Here is a 17,835-nt window from a genome sequence, read left to right as displayed (position 1 = left end):
AGTATGTTTCCAGGTGTAGATGAGCCCATAGCCAAATCCTTTAAGTTTCAACCCCTAAAAGTGTAAGTTCAAATTGAGCCAGAGCTACGTGCTCCTTCATCCTTTCAGACATGACAAGTTCTGCACCAGGACTTCTGAAAACAGACCTGCTCTTCACTTTTCATGGCTACTTGAAACCTCAGGCCACTTTCTTAAGGGTTTCTCTTGGTTTCCTAAGCTAGCCCCTTTCTTGCAGTGCTTGTGCATCAGCGACGTGACACATCAGATCACAAGAGCGCAGGAAGGGACAGAGGCAGCAGGCATAGCTTCTAACCTCGTCAAACTCCCCTGTTCCCAGGGCAAAACAAGTTGCAGCACTAGCCCCATCAGTCAGTCCTGCGAGGTCCTTCACTTTAAAAGGCATCACGCAAATTAAGACGTGAAAATAATACAACGTACCATTGAATGCGAGATTGCAGCTGAGGCCTCAAGTGTCAGGAAATATCAAGGTTGGGGCGCGTGGGCAACTTGACTCTGCCCCCTTGTGCAAACGCGCTCTGATACAGCCCTTCCGCAAACACAAATTAGCACGCGCGTTCCAGCAAAAGCGACTTACACCTAATACGGCCAAAAGCGAAGGACCAGCTTTTCCAAACTGGGACTCTTCCACGTGGCATTTGAAGCCAGCGAGCACCTATTGAACGCCTGCCCGCTCGGATCGGGAGGCGTTGGCGCGCTATGGGCCACGTGCGGGCAATCTGCAAGCAGGACACAAGCATTCAACGCTGTTCGGGCGAAACAAAGCGCCCTTCTCCCGCCCGACGGGAAGCCTCGTGACCTCAGCCTGAGGCTTGGCCAACGAACTGTCTATAAAACCCAAGCGAGGGAAACAGGTAACTTTTATATATCTCCAGCAGCCTACCCCACCGCATGAGACATTAGGAAAAAATCCACAGGCATGTTAACAGCTGGGCACATTTTTGAGAGAATCTAAAATTATCCGAATGTAAACACGTAATCAGAAGCGATATTCTGCAGCGCTAAGTAAGGCTGCAACGCGCCAGGGTGCGTCTCACTTCTGCTCACTTACAAGCTTGATCTTTCATGATATCGGCAAATGAATGAATTGTATTTTTTCATGGGTTTGACCTGGTGTTTTAAACTCTATTTCTATGCCACTCTATTTTTTAAATGACCAGGAACATCTCCCCATCATTTGTAGGTCCAATTTCTCCAGCTCTGAAGAGTTCAATCAGATTACCAAAGCAACCCTGTCAAAGTTGCATTACAAAAAACCTTTTTACAGGAAAAGCTATGATATTCTGAAGTTACCACTAACTTTCTGTCACTTATCACACAATTACAGTCCGCAGTCAGTCGTCCTGTATTTTCCAGGGGCAATAAAAGCATACGAGCATGACAAGTGCAAACGACGTTTAAGCAGGGTCTGCCGGTAAAGCACCAAATCCTCTCCGCGAAACACAGCACAACATGGACAAAAAACTTTTTGTCTTCTCCTGCCTACTTCAGATTTTTTGGGAACTCCATCGAGTCCCTGGGTCTACTAGAATAATATACCTCCATGAGGTCATCTGAATTCACACACCGCTGCCCATTGCCTACAACTTAAAACTGAGTCTCCATTGTAAACCTCGCCTGGAATTCAGCCTTTCAGACCTTAAAGGCTACATATTCTGTTTTCTTTTTCATTCAGCTTCCAGCAGAATCATTTTATAGTGCTTCTGCCTCCATAAAATATTTGCTCAGGAGCCAATGCCAGAGAGGGGGGGAGAAAGCAATGCACTAACCCAACTTTGGGCTTTTAGAGTAATGCTCCTCTCTCCTCTCCCATCCTCACCCCCCACATTTATTTAAATGTTTATATCTTTTAATTTGGAACTACGCGGCCCAGTCCCACACTAGGTTCTTTAAAGGACTTTCACCAAGTCCTGCAACACCCCGAACCGCTGGGAATTACGACTGGAGCAATCTGCATCCTGAGGACACACGCCCGTTCTCCTGCAACACCGTGGCCCTCTCCTTCGGGGCCAGAAAACCCCGGTTCGGCTGAAAAAACGCTTTCACGTTTGGGCTTCCCAGGGACAGCACTGGCCAAGGTACGTCCCAGGCTACGGCAGAGGAAAAGCCAGCGGCCTTGCAGCTCCGACGCTGTAACTTGGGCTAAAGCAGCTTCCCGCAAAGAAAGCTCTTTTTTCCAGCCGCCGCTCCCGGGTCAGTGTATTTCAATTTGCCTCTGGTAGGGTAACCTGTTTATTGAAATCTGATCAACTGCGCGAGACCCAGCGTGAAAATATGGGCTAGCTGTTGGGAACTGTCATTTGTCTGTCACTGAGAAGCTAACGGACGTGTTTGTTTAGTTTGCTAGCGGGAAGACCCAGGGCAGAGTTTGGAGGGACTGCAGCAGGGCAGAGGGACTTCTGAGCCACAGAGGAACACGATTTTTCTTTAAAATCGCCCGTACGTCTTTACAACCATGCGCAAGCCAGGGTCCGGGAAGTTCACCTGCGCTTAGGAAACCTCCCCAAGCCTCGAGCGGCAATACTCCATCCAAAGCGATCGCACCGAGCCGCGCAGGTAAAGGGGCACGCACGTGCGCGCGACGCGCGGAGGAAGAGCCCGTGCTGACGGCACCACTCTCGCGGGGTCCCTCCGAGGGCGCCGAGCGCGACTGCACAGCCCGGGCTCGGCCGGAGCAGGAGGAAGGGTGCAAGCCACGAGCCGTTCACGAGAGCGCCGGACGCTCGGTCTCCTTACCTCTTGCCGAGTCAGAAAATGCAATTATCCCTGCGAAAAGGAGCGCGAGCTGCAATTCCATTTTGAAAACCAGATCCCTCCTTATTGTACAGGCTACCGTCCTCGCAGACCTGGCGGGAGGAAAAAAGGAGAGCAAAGTAATTACCAAAATAAACAACTCCAAACTTTGCAGACTCTTAAAATCTGTTACAGAGGTGCAAGAGCAGAAACAGCAAATAAAACAGCTACATATTTGTAATTCATTCCTTGCCGTCCAGCAAGTAAAACTTTGCGCTCCCTCTCTGCTTTAGCCTGATATAAATCGAGAACCCACCGAGGCCAGCGAGCTCCTCTAAGTTTACAGTTAATGCATAATTCCTTGGTATCCTGTACAGAACCAGTCTGCAAGGCAAACAAAACAGCAGCAAGCGGCCGTGAAGCCCGGCTGCAGGTTAACAATTTGCGGAGGAGCCTGGGGCCGGGGGCGGAGGAAGGCTACCTCGCCCAGCAGCGCCGGGCCGAAAACTTCGCGCGGCCGCTGCGGTGCCCCTCGGAGGAGCGCGGCGCGCCCGCCTCGCTCCGCGGTTTCTCCGCGCCGCGCTGCTTCTCCCTCTCCTCCGCGCCCCGCCACGACCCGAATCCGCGCAGATGCCTCGGCTGCCCCTCCGCCAAAGCGGGGCACATGCCGAAAAACTCTCGCCCTCCGCACACGGGCTGCGCCGCGCGCCCCCGCCCCGCAGCAAGCCGTGCCCCGCATCCAGCGCGGCCGCCGCGGCTCCGCGGGGCGCCGCGCGGCTCTGCAGCCGCGGAAAGCGGGGTCGCGCCGTGCCCGCGGCGGCTCGCAGGCGTCTGCCCGCGGCGGGGCGCGGGGCGCGGGCGCACTTACCTCGGCTGCCGCTCTAGCACCGCGCGCTGGCGCCCATCGCCGCCGCTCGCCGCCTCATGCCCTCCGCGGCGGCGAGCGAGCCCCGCGGCCCCGGCGCCCGGCGAGGCGCTCCGCCGCCGGCCTCTGCCTCATCCCCCGCCGGGGGCGGCTCGGGGCTGCCGGCGGGCGCCCGGGCTCTGCCCCGCCACCGCCGCCTCGCCACCACCCCCCTCGCCCCGGGAGCGCTTTGCCACTAAGGAGCTAAGGAAAGGGGCGGGCGGGGGAAGGGGGGGGAAACCTTGGATTTTTCCTGCTTTCCGGGTCGGGCCCGGCGTGTGTGCGGGGTGGGACAGCGGGCTCTGACAGAGGCGCCGCGGGATGCCCGCTGATGCCGTGCCGGGCTCGCCGAGCCGGAATCCCGTTTAAGGAGCGAGGGGAGGAGGGGAAAGGGGCTGGGGACGGGGTGGGTGGGGGGGAGCCGGGGGAGGTGGGGTGGGATGGGGTTGGGGAGGAGGAGGGGGGGGGGGGGAGACGGCCGGGGCGAGAGAAACCAGCGCTAAAGCAACTTTCCCTGCGGGGCTTTGTGGCCGCGGGGGCCGAGCCGCGGCGGAGGGCGGCGCGGCGCCGCCCCGCTCCAAACTTCGCACCAATCCCCGCGCTCCGCCGCCCGCCGCGCCGCCGCTTAACCCTTTGCGCCCCCGCGGAGCGGCCCCGCAGCGCCCGCGCCGCGCCGCGCCGCGCCGCGCACCCACCCACCCACCCGCGGCCCGTGCTGGCAGCGGCCGCTTCGGGAATCTCCCGGAAAGGGGCGAAACCTAAAGCCAGCTGGGGAAGGAGCTGTTGGGCCGCCTGTCCCGCCGATTAGCTGTTACCGCTATGGATTATTTACCCGCAGACGCGGCCCGGCTGCTGCATCCCCCTCACACGGCGAATTACTCTCCCCCCCCCCCCCCCCCCCGGGGTAAAAATCAAGCTGGCAGAACTCACCGCATAGACTAAACAAATGCCGGGGGGGGGGAAATACTTTCATATCCAGAAAGAAACATTGTTACTATTGATGTTACCATTTATTAACCCTCCTAGGTGTCCCAGCGTGAGGCCACCTTCCAATCCATTGCGGCATCCAGCAGGAGAACCCCTAAACCCAAGGCACAGAGCAGTCTGAACATCCATTTGATATATTTTGCGGGGATTATGAAATCGTGCTCTCTCTTTTTATTAGCACTGGACATTTTTATTCAGCAGTTCTTGACAGCATTATATCTTGATACACAAAATCATTGTGAAAACATTCAAGACTAAACACACAAAACCCCCAAACCAGAAACAAAGTGGCTGGCTGTACTGCTTTTGAATTTTACATAGTTTTATTGTCATTTTTGTTATTAAACTTCATTCATTTGAGACATCCCAGATGGACTACTCCTCCTATCGCACAATTAACTTCAGCCTCTTTGACTTCAAAGATGGTGTTGACTGAGTTAAACCTTCAGGATTTGACCTACATGAACACAATGTGAGTTTTTTGATTTTGTTGTTGTTGTTGTTGTTTTTTCATGCAGGCTATATTCGTTCCATGGATCCTGAGAAAAATGCTCCAATTTACGCCAATATGAGAGACCAATCATACGCTATGCCTCTAAGGATCATGTATAAAACATGTCTTTGTAACACTTGCCTGGCCACTTCACCATGAAGAAGGTGAAGTCCTTGTCCCAAAGACATTACTGTCTAATACCTGGCCCAAAAATCAGGTCTGTTAATATGATCCTGTGTTCTCATGCTGAATCCCACTGCAGTCAAAAGCAGCTTCAATTTTGACTGGGAAATGGGAGAGAAACAAAGTTATGGGGGGCCACCAACCTGTCACAGGAGCGTTTCCTGCAGGTTAGCTGAATCCCAAGTGAAAGTTCCTGCTACCTTGTCTCAATTTTCTGGGTTGGGCACACTGGGTGGAGACCGAGGACTTATTCCCAGCTCCAGCCAAGGACTTATTCTCAGCTCTGCCACAGCTTTCCTGTCACAGCCTGCCTACAGAGACATGAGCCTGCTCTGCTGAGCTGGGCTGCCTGGGTGTGAATCAGCTCCCGTCTGGAGGATGGGACCCTCTTCTGACCCATGCTGTGTCACACGCACATGGCATGCCCAACAGCCAGCTCAGGTTTGACACAGCAGAAAAAGATGTTGGCATGGATCTCATCCTTCCATACTCACTTCCTATTGAAAAATCACATGTGTCCCTGAGGACTCTGTGGGCTCGCAACAGTTCCTAATCTGTGATCGTCTCTCCTCACAACACACCCATGAAAAAGCAAAATGCTGACACATCCTGCACCCCTTTGCTAGTGGGAGGCTTTGAGAGCTAGAGGGTTACAGAGGTGGCATGTAGGATTTTCAAAAGTGCCCAGGTGCCTAAATGCCTACAGAGTCCCATTAGGCCTCTACCTTTTGGCATCCAGAAGCTTTCTAAGAATCTGACTTCAAATGATGCTGCACAGGGATGATACAGAGGTTCAGGGAATGAAACCCACAACTTCCACACCCCAGGCTAAAATAACCAGAGGACAACCCCTACTGACTCCAAAATGTCTGCACAATTACTCTCTTTGTTCAGGAGTCTGGGAGTCTCTGGAAGACACTCAGAAACCCAGCTGAAGAACTTCATCCATTTCATCCACAATACAGAAGTGGAGGAATAAATGTAGAGTGTTGATACAACAAAATAATTAATATTCCTGAAACAGATCCTGGTTTATCAAAAAACAAAATCTCATGCTATTTTCCTGACACTTTTACCTAAATAAGGAAACATGCAGAGCTGTGTTTCTCTGGGCTGGCTGTAATTTGCAGGATGATTGAGTAGTCTGAAACTCAACAGCTCCAGCTTGCTCCTGCACCCCACAGTCCAGAGACAAGTCTGTGGGAAAACCACTTTTCAGAGCTGACAAACAGAAATGAATGCTAAGCAATGCAGTACGTGCCTCTCCGTGCTTTGAGGAGCAGACTAACAGTCAATTTGTATCCCAGTTCTCCCCTAAGCCCTGTTTCCAGACTGTGGGTTTCCAGATTTTGTCTACCTGTGGTGGTCTAGTGAATGTGTGTCCCCATAACAATGTTCCTTCTGGCTCTGAAATATGTCCTTTTTCCAGTCTGCTTACCTCCTTTCTCTCAGGAGCTGCTTACCTCCATCCGTGGAGCCAGAACTCCATTTTATCCCCTTTTCTTGCCTCCATCTTGGCTGTTTCAGCTCTTCTTTTCCTCTCTCATGCTCACACTAGTATTGCAGATCATTTGGGAGATGCCACCTCCACTCTGTGATTCTTACCCAACTTCAGTGACATGGATCCTCTTAAGCTGCAGGAGAGGCATCCATATAACAGGCCCACACAAGGGTTGTCCTGGGAGTTGGGGACATCAGAGCTCCCATCATGGGCCATCACAGGCACAAGTCCACAGGGACATGCCACAGGAGCAGAGGGTGTGCAGGAATATCAAGGTCAATGGAGCATGGGAAAGGGGCTGCATCCACCACCTATCTGTGTAGTCCTCCTCAGGCTACTCGTGAGACCAGCATGCAGAGTCAGACCAAGGTACCTCCTGGTCTAGGCAATAAACTGCCACAGATACATAGTAGCAGATGTTGGAGATCACCCCTAAATGCCGAACCTCCTGCATGGCAGCTCCTGCTAGGGGAGCAAGGGCACAGCCAGAACCTCATGCAGCTTGGGAGGGATGCATCAGGCTCCCAGGCACTGGAAGGAGTTTTTGTCAGAGCCAGTGTGCATATCCATTTGGGTCTACAGTGGAGGCTAAAATAGCGTTTTTCAGAGAAAATACCTTCTGAGAGCTAAAACAGCATCTCCCCTATCTGTGAGTATTTTAGATGTTGGTTATCAAAGGTATGTGTGGATGAAGAGATGGACCCAGATGACATGGTACTGAAATCATAGCAAAAAATGACACTTTTCTGCACACATGTTCTTATTCCCACAGACTACACTTTATCCTCAGTAATGTTGCAAAGAAATGAAACAGTCCATCACATGCATAAGATTAACTTTTATCCATGAAGCATGAATACCATTGCTAGGATGGAAGGGAAAAGGGGCCCAAACAGTCATACAAGCTCATGACCACAAATGTCCTGTCCCAGCATGACTCGCACTTCGGCACCAATGACTCTGAAACCAGTGAGTGCTTCCAGCACCTTTGAAATGAAGCCGCTTGCTGAGATGTTCCCAGGCCAAATCTTGGGAACTTAGATGGCTGTCTAGAGGCATCCCCACATGGAAAAGATGGCCTCATTCATTCAGGTAACTCTCTCTGCTCTTGTCTGGATTGTCCTGCCAACCAAGCCTCTGATCCTGTGCAAGATGCTTGGAGGATGATTGCCAAAGGGCATCCTGTCCCCTGCTGCATTGTTTCCCTTGCATCTGGGTTTTCATTTTTTTTTTGCCAGAGTGAAATCTGCTTCATCCCATCAGTACGGATGTTGCTTCAGGCTGCAGGTAATATTGAAAGGTCTGGTTCAAAGACAGGAAAATCTGAACAGAACAGAGTCAAATTTTGAAAGAGAAGCATTGCTCTAGGATGCTTTGAAGTCAGAGTGAAATAGAAGGTGTCTACCTAAAGCTTTCCTGGCAAAAGAGCTTACATCTCACCAGACCTCTCACCTCAGAGGCCTAGTACTACCTTGTGAGCCTAGTGATGGTTACTGTCTCAGATCTCCTGGGCCATCAGCTGTCTGAGCCTCCATCATCCACCATAAGCAATAGAGCCTGGTTCGGTAAAAAACTTCGCCAGCACGCTTCCTTCTGGCGCCTAGGCACTTCTCGCCCTTATGAAGTGTCTGAATACCTATGCAAGTCAACACGAAGTAAGGGGAGGAAAGAGCCAGCTGGTATCCTCTGATAGCTCTCATATCCTCTGATGTTTCCTTGTGGTCTCTCTGTTTTGGTCTGAAGTCTCACTTAAGAGAAGATTCCCACGCTTTTCCTTGAGGACCTGTTGTACACATTAGCCAGTTTCACTGTGCCTGAAGAACATACTTAAATTCCCCCTGGATGCTAAAATTGCACATGACAGCATCCGCAGGACATGCTTTCCACCATCTCCAGCAGGCTGGGAGACCTCATCTCCCTTGGTCAGGTTAGGCACGCTGTGTCAGCCCTTCCTGGCACTACAGAAACATGACAAACCTGAGTGCAAAGTTGACAGCTCTTGGGGAACACCAACTAGCCCGCGAAACCATATCTTCTGGTGTGGGGGTATGCAGGAGAGTCCCTCACACTGGCTTCCTAGGGGAGGTCAAATGACATTTGAGATAACGGGCTAGGACACACTGCTCACTGGCCTTAGAAGGTTTCCAAGAGAGGTTACAGCTTTAAGGTGAAAACAGCAGATGATGACTCCTCTCTTCAGGTTAAGCTGAACTTGCCTCTTGGAGGCAAAGCTCACATGTGCAGCAGAGCGATCATGTCCTGGGGGCAGACCAAGGAAATACAGACCGTTATCCCCCAGATCACAACTTCAAACACCTTCCCTGCTCCGGACACACAGCAGCAGCACGTGCGTATAGAAAAACCATAGCAAAATCAAACACTGTGTTCCATGCACAGTTCTCCTTCCTTACAGGTAAAATAAAACAAGGATGCACTAAGCAAAGATTTTAGGTCAAGGATTACAGCTGGAGGAACACAGAGAAGGTTTTGAGCATACAGGTCCGAAATCCAAAAACCTCTGCTTTTTCTCTGACTTACATCAGTTGATCTAACAAAAGATAATACCTCTCCCTACAGACTTTGCCTTTCTTACGCTTAGTAACTACAACACCACCACTGCTAGAGAAGGAAAAAACACATCTGACAGATTCAGCACACCGTTTCCATGTTCCCAGAAGGTGGGCTCATATATTAGCTTGAACAATATGGTGCGAAAAGCTTTTGGCAGATCAGGTTGCAAATTTTTCCAGAAGAGCTATATTCCTTCTGCTTTCTTTAAATAGATCTAATTCTTCTTTCTCTCGTGCCTTTGCATCACCTTATGCAATTCACTCATCCTGTGTACTTTTTCCACACTCAGATGTTTTGCAGGCAGTTTCCTTAGCGTTTGGTTAAACTACAAGTAGTTAAACTTTCCAAGTGTTCTTCATAAACACATCTTTCCTTTTCCCTTATCCTTTATATCGTTCAACATTAGCCTCTTGGAGTCAGTCTGACATTGATGTATGAAGGATTTGATTTTGCTTTCCTTTTGCATCTGACTAATACAAAAATAATCCAGTTGGAGCCATCAGAACTGTTTTAAGCAAGAAAAAAAAATGGATCAAGCCAGTGGGCTCATCTGTGAGACGGCTGCTCCGTCAAGGTAGTCTGAGCTAAAGGCTCTGCATGGGCATCCCCAAATCTCAGTATCTCCTATGGGGAGGAGACTGCAGTCTTGAAGGCCTAAATCACTGCTCACCACTCATTCACACCCCCCTTCCATGCAAGGAAGCTTGACTGTGCACAGCGATGCCGGGTTCGGGTCCTCCAGATGTAACAAACGTGAAAGGAAGAGACGGGAAAAACAACCATTAAACAAAGAAAGGCCAAGATGAACAGACAGGGTGGAAAACAGAAATGGCAAGTATTAATTGCTGCACGGACGTGAGGAATGTTAAGGGAAACTGTTTGGGGATTTATGTTCAAGAAAATAAGACAACTTCCCAAACTATTTCCTTTCAAATCTCTCAGCATTTTCCATAAATTCCATGTGCATGTGTGGCGCTCTCTGATAACATACAAATCAGAACGCATAAACTGTTTTGAAGTGTTTGTACAATTTCATCCAAAAATATGACTATATGTTTGGATTTCAATTGTCAGCAATAGGATATTAGGCAATAGCCACATGTATCGTGTCCGGGGCACTGGATAAGTTTAGGTGGCACTAACACAACTCTCCCCCTTTCTGGCTGGGTCTCCATAATGAAGAGAAACTTCAGATTATCCAGAGGAATAACCTGTGGCAAAGCAGGCTGTAAACAACAAGGCAGCCTCTGGTCTCGGTTGCAGAAGTACCAATCCACTAAACCCACTGAGATCAATAAAGCAATTCCAGGTTCATATGGGTGCAACCAGGATCCGAGATCTGCTGGTTTCCAGGTCAGGCATTATAATTTTTGCAGCTCTTTGCAAAAAAACAAAGCCTTTGGCAGGGAGGGAAACAGTGCTTCAATCAGCGTTGTTTGAAATGTCTTTCATTTATTAACATTCTTGCTGAAGCCAAACATTAGTTCCACTTTATCAGGAATATAATGCAGCTGCATTTTCTGGATGGGAACCCCACCAAAAATATGTTAACCATATAGTCAACGGCCATGCCTTGTTTACTCTCATGCGCAAAACCATACAGAAGCAGTCCTCTTAGGAAGTATATATATATATATATTTTTTTTTCCTGTGTCTGTATGCAAATTGAAACAATAGGAAAAGCCTGAAAAGAGGCAGAGAAAAGGGCTCCGAGGAGGTTGCGACCCTCTCCCCGGCAAGGCCGGTGTGCCGGCAGCGCGGAGCCGCAGCCGGGAGAGGGAGCAGCCGGGCAGCTCCCGGCCGCAGGTCGGGGCGCCGCGGTGCAGCTCTGCGGGGCAGACGGAGCGGCCCGAGCGATTCCTCGTGCAGAAAACTGCCCCGAGGGGACCCGCCTCGGCGGCTCGCAGCAGCCCCCCGAAAAGCCCGGCGGGCTCCGACGCCCGGAGGGCAGCACGCGGCGGGGGGGGGGGGCCCGCGTCCCACCCGGCAGACCCCGCCGGGGTTAAACATCAGCCCTTTCGCCGGCAGCCGCCCCCACGGCGAGAGCGGAGCCACGTTCGGCAGCCCTGGAAACACGCACGGCTCTGCCAGTGTTTTCTGCCAAGCACTTTCATCGTTAGACGGAGATAAATCTGTTGCTTGCTCAACCCAGCCTTTACGAAACTCGCGGCTCCGGGTTTCCAAAATAACAGGAGCGGAGCTGGCTGGCGGTCCGCTGAACGGCACAGGCGGCCGGGGCGGCCGGAAGGGGACAGCGCACCTCGCAGGAAAAGGGGCTGGGGAGCAAGCCCCGTATCGCAGAGATGAACAGGAGCTTGGCCTCCACGGGCCGGGGAAGCTCATCTCCGCCTGTTTCTGCAAAGCGCAGGCGTCCGTTCCTTCAAGAGAGCGGTTAAGATATAACATTATTCACGCAAAACGAAAAGAAAAAAGTCTGCTTACTCACCGCATGCGGCAGGGGGCAAATGCAGCGCAAGAGCCAGAAGGGGTCAATGTGCCGCCAAAGGGTGTCGGGGTGCCTGAACCAGCAGACGCCCCAAGCAGGAGAGGGACCCCAGCGCCGAGGCGCTCTCATTCGTGTTACACGTGGCAAAACCATTGCAAATAGGGATTGGGAATAGTAGCTCCCATTCAATGCTCCCTTTTGAGCTACAGAACGCAGCAGTCCCGGGAAATTCCTTGACTATTTTTTTTTAAATACTTATTATCTGACAAGAATATCAGCCCTTCCTCTGCTGCCCGTGACCCAGGCTGAACCTGTTTGGCCTGTGTTATTGTGCTCGTGTAATTCAGTGGAAAAGAGATGGGATTAAACAGGCAGCCCTGGAGGAGTAAATAGAAGGAACGTGCTTTAAAGAGTAAATAGACAAGTCTGGGGATAATAGAATAACTCCCGGCAGCGCTTAATCAGAGAGAAAATAATGCCCACGCTAAAAATCGGAGCACGGATTTTCGTCTCTGCAAGGAAGAGCACAACAAACCCCACAGAGGTGCTGGGGACGGGAACGCTGCTCTCTGGGGGTGCCTACAAAGGGGAACTGGAAATGAGAAAAGAAAGCATGAGAAAAAGGCAGCAGATCTCCAGAACAGTCACATTTACGCCGGGGGGGGAAGCCCATTTCCTGAATGGTCCGCGCACGTGGAGACCTTTCCCCAAGATGACTGCAGAGACCGGCCGCGTTAGCTCCTGGTAATTCCCTCACTGACTCCAGACCAAATCTGTTTAGCAGCAGAAATATATATATTTTTTTCCCCTGTTGCTGTCAGCCCTGCAGTTCAACCTGGACTGCCGGGTCAAGTCCTCAGCTTCACCTCTCTGTTTCCTTTCATGCTGCTCCAGCAAAGTCCAGAGCGTGTCTGAAGGCAGTAATGGGATTTTCCCGAGCGTGGGGGATCCTACGGAAGTAGCCAGCAGCTCCTGCCCGGGCCAGTCGCAGGATGTCCTGAGGCAGGAGAGGATCAGGAGGATTCAATGCTTTCTGGCAACCTCCGCTGGGAGGATGCTGCCGTGGGAGCCACTGGGTGCAGAGACGGTTCCTTGGTCTCACTGCCCAGGCTCCTGCACCCCTAGCAAACAGCCAATATGAAAGAGAGGAGAATTACTCCCTATCCTAAACATCTGTCCTCCTGTATGGCCCTACTGCCCTAGCTGGACAGTAAAGATATATACCTTCACTTTAAAGGTATATACTGCCCCAAAGGTATAATTGGTTGCCTCCGCACCAGAGTTAAAGAAAACAGCTCTCACTTGAATACGTGAAGAGGAATTGTCCAAATGGGGTAAGCGTACATGGAGTTACTTTTCAGAGCTGGCACGCTCTTCCGCACACAGCGGCATCAGCAAAATGCCCCGCGAGTGACCTGGGGACGTTGGTTTGCCATCAGCTGCAGTGGGGCATTGCTGCACTTGCAAGGTGTGAGAGGAAGTCTGAGAGCTGAAAATCAAGCTCTCTTCTCTCATTTCTACAGTCATTGAAGAGTCAGAGGTTAAACAGAGTGTTTTGGCAATATGTAATGTAATGCAGCTTGCTTTTTATGGATATGTTACCTCTTCTCTGCTAATAAGGGGACGGGATCATCACTGCAGTTGAAAACAGAAATACAAGTACATAAAGACTGAATATATGCAATTTTATACAGTCATTTCCCAATCTACAACCCAAATGTCTTCTCCATAAACCATTTGCTATTATGGCAAATGAAAAAATGTGAATATGAACACATTTTTGGGTCCTGATGAGATCACTAGCTGAGAAAAACAGATTATGGACACAACCACCCCTACTCGAGCAAAGCACTTGACGTGAATAAATGGAGAGAAGGAATAGTATGCTTTGTAAAGTTATACAGTGCAGAAGAATTCTTCAGGGACTACCACATCCTGAGTCTTAGACAAGGAAATCCAGATCAGACATCATGGAAAAAAAATAATACCTAGTAAAGCCAGGCAGAATTATGAGGATGGTCAACCTGAATAATCCACAGCATATAAACCCACCATTCCCAACAAAGCGAGGTAAGTGTGAGTCTATCATGTAATCCAGCATCGAGCTACAGGACTCAAGTTACAGACACTGAAGTTATTTCCAAGGAAGGATTGGTGGGGGCTTCCTTGCAGAAAAGATTTGAAAGCAAAAGGAGAGTTAAAACCACAGGTCAGTTCTTCCAAATCACTGGCTCTGACTCCCAGCAGGGAGAGCAGAGATGGTCAGGGTGCTCTGGCAGGGCACACAGCTCTTCAAAACCTAGTGACTGGAGCAAATGTGTGCTAGGGGAAGGCAGTGGCCCAAGTGTCCGCTCTGCTTTCACTAGCTAAGCGTTCATGCCCAGCCTGTCAGCCCCCGCCAAAGGAGCTAGTCCCAGAGGCACTCTGTATCTGGGTAACATAAGGCAGGATTTACCCCCGTAGAGTGTTTCCTCAGCCAAGTGGCAGGGCACATTCACATTGACAAAATTCCCAAGCAACAAGACAAATCGTCTTTTAAAAGAAACCCTCCAGGAGGTGATTCAAGATGAGCTGGTAGAAATCCGGGCACAGGAAGCAGGTCTACATGGTTTGAAAATTATGAGGTCAGGAAACAGCAGCATCCTTCAGCACAAACACAGATCTCTGGCCATGAAAAATGGCTTGTCAGGAGAATGTGGAACAGGAGGACATTTGAATGGATATATATATAAGCAGGAAATAAGAGGACCTTTTTTTTTTCTTTTTTTTTCTTTTTTTTTTTAGCAGATAAGCATAGTTACCAGCATCTGTGTGCTTGCATCACTACTTTCACTAAACATAGGTCCATGCTCTACTGAAGATGCATCCTGAAAAAGCTAAGACGGCATATGTGAGGGCATCTGAATCATTAGGAGTTCCTGTCTGCATATCCCTCAGAAGTGTGCTAGGGGCTAAGTGGTTAAAACATGTTTGTTGGATCTGCAGAAAGCCTTGTGGGTCACTAAAAAGGGAGATAAAACTCAAAGTAGAGCGGAAGTTAGCACAGTGCCATTGAGGTATTTCTGATGAGTTCATTCAAAGGCAGAGTTGTACTATGTTACACTAATGCACTCTGACAGAGTGTTCCTCCAACAGGCCTAGAAATGTGTATTTCATTCTTAGGCTAAGTCCTTTGCCATCTAATAAGGGCTTTTGAGCTTTTCTCTTGATCTTCTCCACCTGGGGATAAGAATGTGCAAATTGACCTTGTCTCTTTTCATCTGTCTGATGCTGGCACTCACAGAAACCAATACCTTCCTATATTCAACTCTTGACAGGCTGCTTTGCTTCTTTGTCTCTGCATTTCCTTCAAGAAGGATAAAAGCGTAAATCACATTTAGCACTGGTGCAATTCTGTTGGAAAGCAAGTGCAGTTTCTTAGAGGAGGTGCTGTGTTGCTTCCATCAGCTGGACACCCCTTTGGTGCCACTCTTCACATTTATATTCTAGATTTAATCTGAAGGCCCATTGCATGGTGCAGGAAGGCACCACGAAGCTGCGCTGGTTTCCAGGCAGGATTCTTTAAGAACCCCTCAATTACACAGCCAAGTCTCAAACTGGTTTCTTAACTCAGGCCAGGGGGGTCTCATACATCAAAACTGTGAACTGTGCACTCATCCAAGTTGGTTGAGATAGTAGTGTAGCCCTGACAAAGCAGGGCTGTAATGCCAAGGATACAGAACTAGATGCCAAGCAGCTTCAGAATTATATATAGAAACTTGAATGAGTTATACACAAACATCTGTTTTCCCAGTCCAGGTGTTCTTAAAACAATTTCAGGTGAGCAAAAGGCACACAAGTCAACAACTCCTTATTCTGGGAAAACTCATGGTGAAGATGCAAGGAAATTGAGATACCATGAAACTGCAGACTGAAATACCAAATATGTGCTGTCCCCAGACTTGTTTGCTGCATAGAGCTAAGGTCACATTTGAATGTGCCAGGAAACCAGTATAGCCAATACCACTTGTCATCAGTTATTAGGCTTGTGATTTGTAAGCAAGCTGTTTGGTTGCCATATAGATATATACTAGTCTGCTCACTCAGGCATCTCAAAGGATTTCACTACTATTCATAAAGTCTCATAGCCTCTCACTTTGCTGATCTATCAGTATTTCCATTTTATGGGGAAGCAAAATGTACTGAGAAGTTTAGTCAGTTGGCTGAGCTCTCCCAGTCTGCTGCAGCTCTGGAGTCCAGACTCTCGGTCTTTCCTGCTAAACATTAGTGCCTCAGTATGGGCACTTCCCACTTCAAAAAAGAGCGATATCAAAAAAGAGACCAAGTCTGCCTGCGACACACACACTCCAGGAGAGATCTCACAGTCCCAGAGCCACATATCTGCAGGGTTTTCACTGGAATAAGGTTCATCACAAAGGACATTCCCAAGCCTGGGCATGGAGAACGCACAAGCCAGACGTCAGCTCTTTTTCTCTTGCTGCCAGTTCAAATGTCAATCACATGCAGGCTCCTGATTTATAGCCAGTCATGCTACCACTCTTGCGAGCTGAAAGTGAGAATGCCCATGAGAAGCCCCAGACGCATGGTGTGAAAGTGTCTCTTCACAATGTGGCCCCGGAGGTGTAGGGCAAGCAAATGACACCAGCACCTCTAACAAGGGGAGAGTTTGCACAAGACAACGAGCAAACGTGAAGCATGTAGGTTGACAGAAAGCTGGACAGGGATGAGCTACGACACAGAATCTGGCTCTGAGTCCTAGCTTTTCTGAAGCTCAGCTCCGCTAACTCCTGGAGCTATAGTTCAGCTTCTTGGAGGCAGAAGCTCTCACAAAGATGTTCTGAGACCACAAATCCACTGCCAAGATCTACTTCCACTTATTTTCTTATCTGCCTCCCACTTTGCTGGGAAGCATCATACTAACTCTGTCTTGCCATGTACCGCAATAGTGTCCAAATAATAAATAACAATGATACAGTTTCAGCCAGAAAATAAACCCCATAGGTATCCTCAAGTCTCTCTTTTCTCTTGAAGAATTCATGCAAACATTGGTTCCAGAGACTGTTATAATCCTGTTTACTTGTCAATGCTTGGAGTGAGCATGTAATTACAGTTCCACTGCAAGATATTTAACATGTAATTCAATGGTAAACAGCTACCATGTTATTATAGTGTTCCAAGGTTGGATTTCTGCCCTGAAACCTAAGTTAGTCCCAATAATTTCTGTTCAGAGGAGGATAATTTAAAACAAACATCATCAAGCACACCAAAGAGAGCTAATTTCACCAAGACAAGAGACCGCATAAGAAAGTAATTCTTTTCCTTGAGCTTTCTTTACTGTCATAGTTTTCTTGGACTTGTATCTTCCTAGGTAGGCAAAAACATTATGCTTGAGTAAGGTGCAAAAGTGAAATAAAAAATATCGATGATAACCAAAGAAACTCTAGGAGTCAGTTCTGTCCTTGAGGACAGCCACATCCCTCTGGGGTACATCTCTTATGGTGACAACTAGTGGCACATCTTTGATGTCAGTTTGAGCTAAAAGATGAAGAAAGTCATAGGAGTGATAGTACCTGGCCTTTGCTTGCTTACTCACCCTGATGAAGCTGTACCCCTGGAAACTGTTGTTGGGCTACCATCTGTCAGATCATTGTCATCAACAACATTAATTGGGCTCAGCCTTAAAATAATCTGTCCTCAGCACCCAGATGCTTAGCACAGCTACAGGCCGCTTCATACAGGGCTCTCAGAGGGCTTTGCAAGTCCTGACCATTTAAGCCATGCAGTGTGCCCAAGAATTTTGTCAGAGGTATAACATAACTGCATTTGCCATATAAAACTATGTACTTGCCTATGGCTGCAGTCAATGCTGCTCTAGGAACAAAAACAAGGAGTCTGGCTCTTTTCTAAATTCATCGTCTGCATGCTCAATTCCTTATTTTGCTATGTGCACCAGTTTTCTGTTTGTGAAAGGAGGATTGGACTTTCAGTCCTTCCATGGG

At 49.2% G+C, this 17,835-nt stretch overlaps 1 protein-coding gene across 1 annotated transcript in view; it reads right to left on the bottom strand.

Moving 5' to 3' along the window:
* The window catches only part of FGFRL1 (fibroblast growth factor receptor like 1), a 170,064-nt gene extending 166,342 nt beyond the window's left edge, over positions 1–3,722 (bottom strand). The window contains exons 1-2 of the mRNA XM_062575204.1: positions 3,620–3,722; positions 2,755–2,864 (exon numbers count right to left, since the gene is read on the bottom strand). Of these exons, the coding sequence (XP_062431188.1) occupies positions 2,755–2,815 (61 nt within the window). The 5' untranslated portion in view covers positions 2,816–2,864; positions 3,620–3,722. The remainder of the gene's footprint in view (positions 1–2,754; positions 2,865–3,619) is intronic.
* Positions 3,723–17,835: the final 14,113 nt, after the last annotated feature.

The sequence above is a fragment of the Rhea pennata genome, chromosome 4, assembly GCF_028389875.1.
Source record: "Rhea pennata isolate bPtePen1 chromosome 4, bPtePen1.pri, whole genome shotgun sequence".
Lineage (NCBI taxonomy): Eukaryota > Metazoa > Chordata > Aves > Rheiformes > Rheidae > Rhea > Rhea pennata.
Note: the sequence above shows the minus strand (reverse complement) of the source record. Positions and strands in the feature narration are given on the sequence as shown.